We start from the raw sequence: 13,603 nt of genomic DNA, 5'->3' as shown, positions 1-13,603 counted from the left end.
GATCGCTAGCGCGATAGTTTGTCACGTGGAGCAGTAGTGACGTCACAGCACAGTAATGCGAAGTACAGACTTCGCCAAAAGTAATCGGGCTAGATGGTTTGCTTCTCAATCGTATATTGGAGCTATCATTTGCAGGGCTCGCTCGCGGGCTCACTCAAATCGCCCGCCGCTCACCGCGGGTACCCTAGACTACCCTTCTTCCCGAGAGTGGGGCAGGGGAACAAGGCTACGCTGCGGAAGGAGGGCCCGAGCACCGAGGCGGCCTCTTGGTACCTGCCCCGGAGACCCACTGACCCTCTGCCACGACGACGCCTGACCCCCCTGCCGCGACGCCATGTGAGATACAACACTTTATTACAAAGACCCCGCTCGAGTCGCCGTCTGTGCGTCCTCGCGCAGAGGAATCTACCCCAAATACTGGCGCCTAACGTGAGGCTTTAATTAACACCGATGCGAACGATTTCTCTGGCGATTTTGGAACGTGCATCCAGACTCTTGACTGGCGCTCTTTGTTTGGGACCACGCAGGACCGCTAGGGTTAGGGACTAAGTCAGGTGGAATGTTCACGGGGTAGTGACGTGTACAGTGTTTAAAATTTTTTTAGGGGTTCTGTGTTGCTTCTGTAGTTTTCGGGCGTTTTCTGTTGCATATCTTGTGGGTTTGTAGATAGATTTTTTTTGTACATAGATGCCTTTGTCCGCTTGGTTGCCGTGAGCCGTTACCCGCTGCGACAGTACAGCTGACGCAGGCTTTCTTGAAACAGTCTAGTGTAGGGTAGATCCTAGTCTTTTCCCCCATTCGGAGCGAATTATGCCTCCCAAGAGGAATATCTCAAGCCGCGGCCTTGGATGTCGGGGCAGCCGAGAGTAAAGCGAAGAACCCGGCAGTGCCCGCGCAGATTCCCGACGCGGTGGCTCGGGCAGGTACCGGAGATGTTTGCCGCATTAGCCCGTCAGCCCGATTCGGTGGCTGGCGCCAGCCAAGCCGCAGCCTCGGTAGCATCGGCGAGAGCATCGCGCCCGCGGATAAATATGGAGGTCCCCTCCTTTTCCGGGTACACGGACGCGAAATCAGTCCAGGAGTTTTTAGAACAACTCGAGGACTACCAGACGGCTCTGGGCGTCCCAGATGACGTAACGCTAGGGCAGGTCCTGCATGTAGCACTCGTCGAGAGCGCGGCGCGATGGAGGCGGTGCCAGCCGACCTTACCATCGATGGCGGACTTCAAACACCGCTTCCGCACCGAGTTCCTGGCGCCTGACTATGAGTGCCGGATGCTGGAGGAGCTCGCGTTGCGCACCCAACACCCGGAGCAAAGCCTCTTCGAGTGCATACGCACCATGCAGGAGCTCTACAAGAGGGCAGATCCGACGGCAACCGACCAAGATCAGGTCGCGCGTGTGATCGTGCAGTGCCATTCACGCTTCAAACCGTATTTTCGGGGCTGTGGTTTTACAAACCTCGAGGCCTTAACACAGGAGGCCAAGACCGTGCAGGAGGATTTACTTGCCGAACTCCGCTACCAGCCACACCCCCAGGCCATCCGAATCGCTAGAACCGGGATGCGCCTGGGATGGAGGCCGCGACTCCGCGATGAGGGTCTGGGGCGCCGAGGTAATGGCCGTGGGAAGGCAGACCGAACCCCCTGTTGTCCCTGGTGCGCTTGACCCGCACGCGTTCGAGCAGCGGCGTGCAGCGGGCTCTTCGAATTTACTCGGCTACCGTTTGGTTTGTCTAACGTCGCGAGCACGTTCAGGGTCGTCCACTCTTAGTTAGAATGCGCTAGCGCGTGGCCGTCCTCTTTGGAGGGTCACTGCGTCCGAAACGGCTGCGCGTCGAAGCGAAGTGGCAGATGACGCGAAGCACCACGTCCAGGTAAACCTTCTCCTGCGCCACTTTGCTGCGGTGAGCAACTGTGTCGCGCGCGGTGGCCCTCTGAAGAGTGCGGCCACGCGCTAACGCGTTCTAACTAAGAGTGGACGACCCTGTTCATGCGACTGATGGATATCGTGCTGGGCGATGCAAGGTTCAAATAGGTCATGGCGTACCTCGACGGCGTTGTGATATTCTCACGGTCGTTCGAGGAGCGCTTCATTCACTTGAATTCTGTTCTCTATAGAATGAGTTGTGATATTCTCAGGGTCGTTCGAGAAGTACCTCATTGACTTGAATTCTGTTCTCAATAGAATGAGACGTGCCGGTCTATCCATCAATCCAAAGAAAGTGCAGTTGTCATCGAAGAGAAGGAACCTCTTCGGCTTTGTCGTGGATGATGGCACACTGAGACCGAATGATGACAAACTGCAGGCAATTTTGGACGACCCCTGCCCGATGGATGTGAAAAGCTTGCAGAGGTTTTTGGGGATGGCTGCGTTCTGTAGGCAGTTCACCCCGCGCCGTTCGTGCTGTTCGGAGCTTGCAAGGCAGCTGAACCTGCTGTTGCTGCTCGAAGTGGTTCTGGGGCAAGGAACAGAGGGACGCATTTGTTGCCTTGGCTCGCGCGATAGCGAATACCGTTAGTCTGCGCTTCCCAGACCTGAACAAGCACTTTGTCTTGCAGACAGATGCTAGTGACTACGGTGTTGGGGCAGTTTTGTTGCAGGAACACGAGAGCAAGCTGCGCCCTGTCGCGTTCGCTAGTCGCACGCTCACATCGGCGGAGCGGAATTACTTCGTGACCGAAAAGGAATGCCTAGCTATCATCGGTCGATAAACAACCCAAACATAGAAGCAGCTGAAGAAGCCGCCATTGCTCTGGCAATAAATACCGCACGGCGACGCAACAGGACACAACCTCACTATAGTGACGGACTCCAAACAAGCATGCAGAAACTACGCAGCAGGCAGGATCGACAGCATTGCCAATCATATTCTACACACGACGAGAAGAGATAAAAAACATAGTATAGTGTGGGTTCCCGGACATGAGGGGATGAGGGGCAGCGTGGCAGCAGACGAGTTAGCTCGAGGGTACGTCAAACGAGCAGACTCAACACTTTGCACCACAGGCACCTTTGACCCAGTTACCCCCACGTACTGAGATACAGGGTCTGTTCTGAAAGTAGTAGGACTAGTTTTTTCCTGGGCGAACGGGCTGACCAGAGGCGGTCTGCGCGTGCAGGATCGTTGAAGGGGGATATTGGGAATGCTGTGGAAAATCGCCAGTCAGCTCTCGGCCGTTGAAGAGAGCAGGTCGCTTGTACTGTGAACCCCTGTCGAAACGTCTCGTCATGCAGAGTCATGGAGCGTTTACCGGATCAGCGATACGCGATCAAATTTTGTGTAAACCTTGGTAAAACGGGCAAAGAGATTCACGACATGGTTAAGGAGGCCTACGATGACGCTGCCATGGGTAGACCAGGTGTTTTTTGAGAGGCGCAAGCTGCTCCGAGAAGGCAAGGAAAGAGTGGAAGACGACGACCGCTCCGGACGCCCTTCGACGAGCAAGACCATCGAAAATGTGTAGCAAGTGAAACATTTACTGAACAGTGATCGTAGGATGAGTATCAGAATGATTGCTGATGACTTGAGCATTCCTCAAACCCACGTTTTTGAGATCCTGACAGAAAACTTAGCCATGAGGAAAGTGTGCGCGAAGTTGGTGCCGGGAGTGTTGTCAGAGGAGCAAAAAGCCAACCGGAAAGCGATCTGCCAGGATCTTCTTGATCATGTGAATGAGGACCCCGATTTTTTGCACAGCACAAGGCCGCGACGCTGCCTCAGCCCCCCTACAGCCCCGACTTGGTCCGCCAGACTTTTTTCTATCCCCGAAAATAAAATCGACGCTCGAGGGGAAAGATCGCGGATGGGTAGAGGCGGTTCAACAGGCCGTGACGAGGGAGCTAAACAGCATTCCGGTCCAGGCGTTCCTGGAGGCGTACGAAAACTGGAAAACGCATTAGCAGCAGCGCGTAGGTGCGGAAGGGTGCTACTTTGAAAAATTCTAATCGTTTTTACTACTCTCATGAATAAATTTTATTTTAAAAATGAGTCCTGCTACTTTCAGAACAGACCCTGTATACTCGATCATTACAGGGGTCAGCGGAAACGCTACCCAGCCCCACACAAAAGGCTCACCAAAGAGGAGGCGGTAGACTGACGCAGACTACAAACTGGAACCTACCCACACCTGCACGAACTACACAAGTTTTTCCCTACACAATACATAAACGAATGCCCATGGCGTCAGGGTAAACCTGACATATGGACCTACCCTAAGGCAGAGCCTAGAATAGGTCACCCGACTGTGGGAGCACTTGCTGGCCAGCGAGGAAGCGCAGCCATTTCATCTACGCCGAGCCACGATCCTGTACCAAGGATCGACCACGGCGCCCAAAGACCCGTGAGGGTCTTTAAATTTGTCAACAATATTTATCAACAATAAAGTTTTTTCCATCCATCCATCTGGATGAATTTTGACCGCCTGGAGATCTTTAACGTGCACTGACTCGCACAGCACACGGGCGCCTTTCCGTTTCGCCTACATCGAAACGCGGCCGCAGAGCTCCCCACCGCGGTTGGGGACCTCCTGCAAACGGCTGCGGTTTGTGTTTTGGGTAGCAAGTGTAGCTGACTCACTTGGCCAGTGGACACCTCAATCGCGCCGTGAGGACAGTTATGCGCTTTTCCTTATCTCGAAACTAGCGGAAGGTTTAGACTCCGAAGGGCGCACAACACGCCAGTTGTTTTTTTTGCGGTACGTGGCGGTGGGGCCCACCTGCAAAGATCGTGTTTTCGCACAGTACTTCGTGCTTACCAATGCTGAACCACCAACCGTTTGTTTTTCTTTGGCTAGAAAACTAGCGCCGCCCGACAAAATTTTCAACAGGCAGCAGCGGGCTACTTAGCAAGGTGCCGTGCATTTTGGCCATACGGTGCTCGCAATGGTCTCGAACCACGCAGTCTGATCATTTACAGCATGTGTTCAGGGAGAAGCCTCGACTGTACCCGAGCTGGCTGGTGCAGAGGGCAGCAACCACCTCTTTGGCCGCGTTGTGCATGCGCGCCTTCGTTCTTAAAATGCCGACTCCTACCTTTCGTACGTAACTGCAAAGATAACCGAGGGAGCCCGTAATAATGCAACCACCCCTTTCTGGGGCCGCCTTGCCCGGCGTTCCCAAGATGTAGAGAGGATAACACATACGCTAAACTCGGACGAGGTCATCAAAGTGTACCAATATGTTGATGATTTTTTTAATTTTTTTGGACAAGCAGAGCCCTTTACACTACTGCGCTATTGTTAACAAGATTTTAGATGCTTTTAGGAAGCATGGAAAGGGTCTACCATTTACTTTTGAGACACCGGATAACGACGAACTTCAGTTTCTAGATATTTGTGTGAAGTTGGGCAGAGATCATACTTGTTGGATGTACGCCCCTCGTGTTCAGAAGCAACTCCTGCCTTACGACTCTACTCATTCGAAGGTGATAAAAAGAGGCATAGTTAGTTTGTGTCTGGATTCGGCGCTTGAGAAATCGTGCGCCCGTGAGATGCAGTCTAGCTTTGAGAACCAATTGGCTAGAATTTTGTCAGCGGGCTACCCCTTGTCGGTCGTGACTTCTGTTGCAGAAGCTTGCCTGAAAAAAGTGAAGGCACGCACAGAGAACTCCAAGAAGAAAGAGAGGAACATGAACCTGCGGTCGGAAATTGTCCCCTACCTACACAAGGTGTCGCATAACATGAAGAAGGTTGCGAACAGGTATGGGGTGCCGCTCGTTTTTTCGGCTCCAGTGAAACTGTCAAAGCTGTGCCCTCGTATTTCCGGAAGCGAAACAAGGAGAAGCGGGTGTGGTAAAAAGCACACTACGCCCTATGTGCAATGCACTTCTGAGGTGGTATACGAGCTGCCACTTTCATGTGGAAAGGTGTACATCGGTCAAACGGGGCGATGTATTAACGACCGGCTAGGGGAGCACCAAAGGAATTTAAAGAACAAAGAGAACGTGCACTTGGTCAAGCACTGCCAGTCATGCGTGACATGTTCGCCACGTTTCGATAGTGTTCGAATCCTAGGCAGCAGCAAGTATAAAACGCCACGTGAACTCCTGGAGGCCTTTCACATAAAGGAAAAAGCAGACTGCTGCATTAGTGATGCATCCGTTTTTTTGTACGCTTCGGAATTCAACCTTTTTGCGGCAATATGATAAGATGTTATTTCTTGGCACGTGTTTGTTAAGGTTTTCTTTCTGTAGTGCGCAGATGCCTGAGCCATTTTAAGCTCGAAATCTTTTCGCAGTAAACCAGTTGTGAGTGCAGCGTTCGTCCGTGTTTTTTGCGTGTTCCTTCTGTGTGTGTGTGTGCTTCTTCGCTGCAATATTAATCAAGAATGTTACCAACTTGCCCAAAAACGTGTTTTACGCTAAGCAACGCTTTTAGTGCGCTAGGACGGAGGCTTCCAGTGTAAAAAAAAAAAACGTTTTCTTTTTGAGGGTCAAAGCCAGCTAGAAATGCAGTAAAGATAGTAGCCGCGGCTGAATTGCGGACCCCCGGGGCGGCGCGAAGAGAACAGCTGCACGAGAGCACTGCATGGTATCGCAGCAAAACGATTAACCCCTTTGTTTAAATGCCATTCTCTCGCGCTGTGTCGTCGTTTTCATCGACCTCCATTCGCGCGTAGTAGATCCAGAGCCCACCGCTATCGCAGTGCCCTTTTCAGGTCCAAAATTTTACAGTGCTCGACCACTAAATTTCGCCAATCTTTGCCAGAAGCACAAGGATGCTGAGAGGATGTATGTTTGGAAAACCCAGCGCGAAAGAAGAACGGGACGGAAGCAGCGGTCCGTGTTCCCCTGCTTCCGTCCCGTTCTTCTTTCGCGCTGGGTTCTGCCCGGTGCTCCACCTTGAAATCCTGTCCACGAACCGAAAGTGGAATGAAACGCGATATGATATCGCGCATAATTCCCATTTGAGCAAGTAAGCTAAGTCGGCTGCAGTTTTTTATTTGCTGGTTTTTAACGCCGAATTACTCAACGAGGGCTGAGCGCAGAGCAGCTGTCACTGCGTAAAACTGATTGGAGGGAACAATTCGTTCATTCTGTTTCGAGACCCAGCACCTCAGCAGCGTTCAAACTGCAATGCAGTGCCGAGCGCCTTTATTCCTGGCAAAACGCAGTACGTAGAGGTTCCGAGTTCTTTCTTGCGCCGAAGATACGCACTTTCTTCATAGCAACGTGACACACAGGACTACTGCGCATATCTTCTAACGCGCCAAGTCAGCAAAGGAGGCAAAACCGGCGCTGCGAATAAACGATCGCATTGCAGGTTCCTTTTATGCTGGTAAGAAGGGAAAAAAATTGGCAGAGACACGTGTGAAGCATATCATGAACGCAAGACGCAGACGTTTGGTTTGCGAGCTGAGTTTATTTCGGGCGATCAGTCTTTTTTCCTTCCAAGTATGACACCACCCACCACACGCCCCCCGGAATGCTGTGTGACGAACCGTTGCATCGCAGTTTTGATACGCCAGTCTGGGAAGGTGCATATGTCGTCGGTTCGAATTCCTGCCGCAAGATAGCCTCCAAATTGACCAGCACATGTATATGCAACCAGAAATCATATGACAGCACCCGGAATACGACAAACGGTCGCGTCCCAGTAGTCATCGCCACTGGAGTCCCAAACTTAGGGACCTTTACCTAGTGCTTGTAAGGATCGGTCCCTTAAGGGCTGATCCAAACATACCTCCTGTCCCTTCCTAATAAATGTTGTCAGCACCACCTGAAAGACGCGGGTTCAATCCTGGTCGAGAGGCCCGTGTATTGTGCGATGTCAGTGCACGTTAAAGAGCCCCAGGTTGTCGCAATATCCGGAGCCCTTCACTACGGCGTACCTCATAGCCTAAGCCGCTCTGGGACGTTAAAATCCCCATAAACCCGTTGACAAACGGCTGCGTCACAATTTTGGTACAAAAGTCTCGGAAGGGGTACAACTGAACATGCATATGTCGTCGGTTCGAATCCCTGTCGCAAGCTAGCCTCCAACTTGACTAGCACATGTAAGCTATATGGAACGAGAAACCATACGGCACCACCCGGAATATTGTAGGACAGAGGGTAGCGTCACAATTTTCGTGCGATCGAATGTCACCACATAACTGACGTCGGATGGAGGTCGGCTATATAGAAGAACGACATGTGTAGTATTCTCCAAAGTTGCTGTACTCGGATTGCTGTATGCGTCATACGGCCGAATTTGCTTGGCATCGCTGGGATTTTCTGCGCCATCTGCGACACACACGCCGCCGGCTTTTCTCGTACTGCGATTCCCTCATCAAAAGCGCCCACATTGCCCCCTTTACGCTAAAATGTATTCCAACTTGCTCCCAAGCAAGCTCTTGCATTTAAGATATTACGCATGACGCTTGCCGCAATACCGGCACAGTTTCAGTTGGTGCACGCAGTGTAAGCTGCTCAAGTAGTGGCGGCAATTGCATAATGACACCGGGCAGCGGCATAATAAGACGGTTTCACGCTATTCAAGCTTGTGCGCTCTACTCATGCACGGCTAAGCACTGTGTGCAGATCCTTTGGGGCGCAGATTGCTCGAACATATGATTTTATTACAATAGGATGCAAACAAAACACCAGTCGACAACGTGGATGCGCGCTTTCAACAGGCGCCGTTTCAAAGACATCGTTTCAGCAGTTGTTCACCAGCCGCATAGCGGACTTTTTTTGCAAGGCGCGACGGCCATGTGACGTTGTAAGACGGCTGAGTTCATTCATTGCCCACGCTGCAACGCATGCATGGGCTGAATGCGCAGCCTTCCCTCTGCGAGAGAACCGCTGCGCGGCGGTCCGTGTTCGCGCGCGCAGCGACTTCGAGCGAATCAGCTCTCTGTCCTTGCAGCATCAGTCGCCGCACTCGCCTGAGTGAGATAATTTCAAGTTGCAGATCTCCGTTTTACCCGTGTCCTTAATTACTTCACGTGGTCTCGATGCCCGCTGCATCTGCAAAGCTATCGCGTCACACTTTCAAGGCGGAGTGTCCCCGAACTTCTATTTTTTTAGTTTTGTTTTCATTTATGCACACAATTTATATTATCTTTTCTTTTTGTTTTTATTGTACATTTTCGCCACGCAAGGAGAAAACGAAAAAGCGCAAGGACGAGACGAGTGCCCAGACTTCATCACGAGCTGCCCAAGTCTCCCTTCAAACAATTATAGAATCCAAGCTCGGCTGTTTTCAGCGTAATTGCTTTTCCTCCTTCAGAAGCACTACGCTGTGGCGGTGGAATGGCGCCGTGATTCTGTCGAGCAATGAGGAATTGTGTAGCGACGCCATGACTGTTGTTGATTGTAAAACATTTTATTCGCCGGGAAGAGCTTGGCAAGAGGTCGCGTTAAGTGGTCGAGAGTACATAGCCCTCGACGACTTTGTCAGCCCACTCCACCGCCAAAACTTGCGTTCTGGGGTCAGAGCTAGCCAGCACGGTCTCCCACCGCTCGAGAGAAGGAGCTGTAACTAGATCACCCGGAGGTGGCTCTATTTTGCAGTCCCACAGGATGTGATCGTAGGTAGCACGTTGGCCACAGTGTTTGCAGTTTGGGTTGTAAAGATCTGGATAAATGTGCGCGAGGAGTGATGGGGTGCGTATCGATCTCGTCTGTAGACGACGCCACGTAATCTCTTGTTCTTTAGTAAGTCTTTTGTCTGGAGGGGGGAAAATTCTCCTCTCTAATTTAAAATGATTGGTGAGATCATGATATGTGATCATTGAGTCCTTCGTGAAATTCAGGGAGCCAGACTCATCCACTGCCCGGTCGACGAAACCTCGGGCTTTATTGTGGGCTGCCTCGTTCCCCGGATTCCCCGAATGGGCTGGGACCCATATCAATTCGGAATAATTTGGTGAGAATTTGGTTGCGTTAAGGATTCTAAGGGAGGTGTTTGTAATTCGCCCTTTAGCGAAATTATTGATACCCATTTTGGAATCGCTCAGGATGATGCTCCCTTGGGTATGTGCTAGGGCGAGGGCTATAGCCGCCTCTTCTGCCGTTTCAGAGGATTTCGTTTTGATTGTCGCCGATTGTTGTGCTGTGATCGTTATGGCGTGTTTGATTTACCCGCGCGAGGCTGTGTGGTTGCGACATCACGAAAGCCTATCCCAATCCCAATTTTCTCGACAACAGCTAGCACGGTAATAAATGAATTAATGAATTAACGGCGAAGCATTTCTCTTTATCTCACGATCGTGAAAAAGATCTCAGCAGATTCTTAAGCTCGCACCTGACGCGGCGGCGTCCCATGGTCATTCTCTACCTTAAATTCATAGATTCCTGCGAGTCCTCATACGCCTCCTGGCGCAGTGCACCAGGTGCTCCCAGCTGCGTAGGTTGCTATCCGTTGCGCAGGCTGACACCGCAAAGTCACGTGACCTAGGTGGTCCATTGGCCTCCTCTGGGCACCGTCGTGGTCCCAACGCGCACACTGCATTCTCCTGACAACACGCTGTCGCGTTGAAACCCCTCCGGCTGAGCCCAATCGCGAATACAAAAAGAGATCCGCGCTCAAACTCGGTCAAGCGGCCACCCGCCGCAACGGCGCAGGGGGTGAGGAGGAGGGCGCGGTCCGGGCGACAACGGGAGATCAGCAGCCGCGGCGCTGCCTCCTCCTCCCCCTCTCCCAGCAAGCAGTGCTTTTCCCGCAACGGTCGCTCGACGACGACGCAGCTCCGTTGCGTTGTGCTGCCGTGTGGACGTATACTGCCCAGTGTTGTGACCCAGGAGACGGCATGTCGCTTCGCGACGCTCGCTCCCAGTACACGCTGGCCGGCTGCGCTGCCGCGCTGGTGGCCGTGGTGTTCGTGACCGTGGCTTTCTGCACGCCCTACTGGCTCATCTCGGACGGCCTCAACCCGGGCGTGCGCAAGTTCCGCAGGCTCGGCCTGTGGGAGGTGTGCTTCGACTACTTCTTCGAACAGTACTACCGATATGACTACGAGTTCCGAGGCTGTCGGTGGATATTCGACCGCGAATACCGCATCCTGCGACCCCTGCTCGAGCCCCGTGAGTATGCGTGCGTGACGCATCGCCAAAGCGCGCCGTTGCCCTCTCTTGAGCCTGCGCGTGTTTTGCAAACTTTCCTTCTTCGCTGTCGTGCACGGATGGATGCTCTGAGCCTGACACCAGGCTCGGTATTTTATCTGTTTTATTTGTTTAACCAACCTTCCGAACCTAAAAAACTACCTATAAATTTGTCCTTCTCGAAAACAAATTAAACATTAAATCAACTAAAGTTGAACGGCGGGCAACATTTTTAAATGCATAATGAAAGCATTGCGGTCGGTTTCGCGTACGACGTACGTGACTTTTTCTTGCTGTGCGGCTAGCCTTGTGTACTGCGGGCAAAAACAAAAACCCATACATAGGTTTCTCGCATCGTCTCCCGAGCAGTTGGCGCGTGTACGTTGCCGAAAGTAAGCAGGCAGCTGGGCTGGCTTCTCAGCTGCATAGTGTAGGCCTTACGGCACCCCTGCGGGCCAGACTGTCTCTACGCAAACGGGGCTCCCACGATGCAGAATCGCTTTCAGCTGTGTGTAGCTCACGGCTGCACATTTCATCGGGGGTGCCGAAAGTTGTGTTGTCGTTTCCGTTCCTCCGTCCTGTCCCGTTCGCCTACCTTGTATCTCAAAAGAGAAGGTGGGCGCGAAATGTGGAAGGGGCGGGTAGACCAGAATCACAGCACCGGGCGATGTTGCATTTTCCCTTCATGGGAATGCGGCAATCCCTCGATCCTGTTCTCAGCCGCCCAACGCGTGCATGACCACACAGTCTCAATCATCGGCCTTACTATACGCCCACTGCAGGGCCTGTCCTGTGCCACCCCACAGACTCCCATCTGCCCACCTGACTTTCTGCCGTCCCCTTCCCTTGGAGCCGCTTTCATTTATCATGCCTTCGCATTACATAGCCTGTCCAAGCCCATTTCTATCCTGTCAATTCCTGATTTCTTCCTCACAATGTCATCAGCCCGCATTTGTTCTCTGGCCCACTCTGCCCTCTTTCAGTGTCTTAATGTTAGACCCTATATTTTTCCTTTCTTGCATTATCGTTAACTTCAGGCGAATGCCTTTCTCCAGCCTACAGGTTTCTGCAAAATAGGTGAGTACCGGTAAAAATGCAGCTGTTATACAGCGTGTTCCACAATTAAATGCGTGCCGTAGAATGCTTCTCAGGCCTAAACTGGTGAATTGTTGGGGCTCAGATTTCGCACACAAATTCCATTTGGTCGGAAGATGCTAAATTTCTGTGGGCTACTTGCTTGGGTTGATCAAAAAAAGTCAAATATTCACATCGTCTGTGGTGACGACGGCACAAAACAAGACGTTATCTCGGCAATTGTGGCGCCATCTCGTTTGTTGGTGGATGAGACTCGCAAAGGAGGGCTGTTTTGTGGGAGATTTGACGGTGCTTTTTCCACTGCTTTATCAGTGAACACAAAAAACTTACTTTGGCAACACTCTGTAAATTTCATGATCTGTAAATATTTGTAATAAGCTCTCTTTGATAGCAGGAGTGCTAACAAGGTTTCGATAGCTTCTCCCCGCTCAGGTTAAAATTCAGATTTATCATGCTTTCTTGGCCTTAGTTTTGAATTATTGCAGTTTAGTTTGGGTGACCACCACAAAAACAAATATGACAAGAACGCTGGTTCTGCAGAAAAAGATTATTCGTTACATTGCCAACATTCCTTACCTCTCCCTTACACGAACTGTCTTCCAGAATTGCAAAATAATTCATTTTGAACACGTGTACGTTTTCCGGATGTTACACATGTTTTACCATTCCTCACAAGCTTCTGGAGGTTTCTTTATACGTACCCCACATTTAACATCTGCATCAAGTCCAGTCTCCACCCGAGACAACGATCCCCATATTTTCGAAATAATTATAAGCTGCAAGCCCTAGAGCACAACTTGCTGTCAGCTGTTAATAAACACAACTGTCTAGCTAACGTGAGCCCAAAAGAGTTTAAAATGTATTTGGTTAATTTAAAACGTGTCTTCATGTGCTTCTGTAAATTCCTATATATGAATTCTCAAATGTTTCTTTGTTTCCTTCTTCCCGCTTGCTGTTCTCGAAATTGTATTTACGCCTGCTTTGGATTTGCAAAGATACTCCAGGTATCTGTGGATTATTTGATTATGCTGGTTATTGATTTTCAAACTCTTTGTATAGTTTAACTATGTTCATGTGCGTTTTATCGCTCTCTGAAAATTAGAGGTTCATGGGCCCCTGTCAAGTTGTTGCTAACAGCTTTTAGCCCATGAACCTCTCCGGGATGCACCTTTTCGTTCTGGAAAAGTAAAGAATTAAATTAAACTGAAAATCAGGCAGGCTTTCTTCTAGGATGCTCGACAATAGACCATAATTACGCTGTCAATCAGGAGATAGACAAATGCACAGAGTATAACCAACCCCTTATATATAGCCTTCATTGATTACAAGAAGGCATTTGACTCGGTGGAAATCTCAGCTGTCATGCAGGCATTGCGTAATCAGGCTGTAGAAGAGTGTTATGTGAAAATAATGGAAGATATCTATAACGACTGCGTAGCTACCATAGTTCTCCATAAAGTCAGCAATAAAATTCCAATACGGA

The 13,603-nt window shown here is 50.8% G+C and overlaps 2 protein-coding genes across 6 annotated transcripts in view; one reads left to right on the top strand and one right to left on the bottom strand.

Annotated features, from left to right (window-relative positions):
* LOC149367588 (uncharacterized) overlaps nt 1-13,603 on the bottom strand; it is a 1,242,925-nt gene that overhangs the window by 125,162 nt on the left and 1,104,160 nt on the right. The gene's annotated exons all lie outside the window — the stretch shown is intronic.
* Nucleotides 10,615-13,603, top strand: part of LOC149367601 (uncharacterized) — a 28,618-nt gene continuing 25,629 nt past the window's right edge. Inside the window, exon 1 of the mRNA XM_089556334.1 lies at nt 10,615-11,007. Coding sequence (XP_089412460.1) covers nt 10,734-11,007 — 274 coding nt within the window. The 5' untranslated portion in view covers nt 10,615-10,733. The remainder of the gene's footprint in view (nt 11,008-13,603) is intronic.

The sequence above is a fragment of the Amblyomma mixtum genome, chromosome 1, assembly GCF_055824585.1.
Source record: "Amblyomma mixtum isolate Tamu chromosome 1, ASM5582458v1, whole genome shotgun sequence".
In the NCBI taxonomy this organism is placed as follows: domain Eukaryota; kingdom Metazoa; phylum Arthropoda; class Arachnida; order Ixodida; family Ixodidae; genus Amblyomma; species Amblyomma mixtum.
Note: the sequence above shows the minus strand (reverse complement) of the source record. Positions and strands in the feature narration are given on the sequence as shown.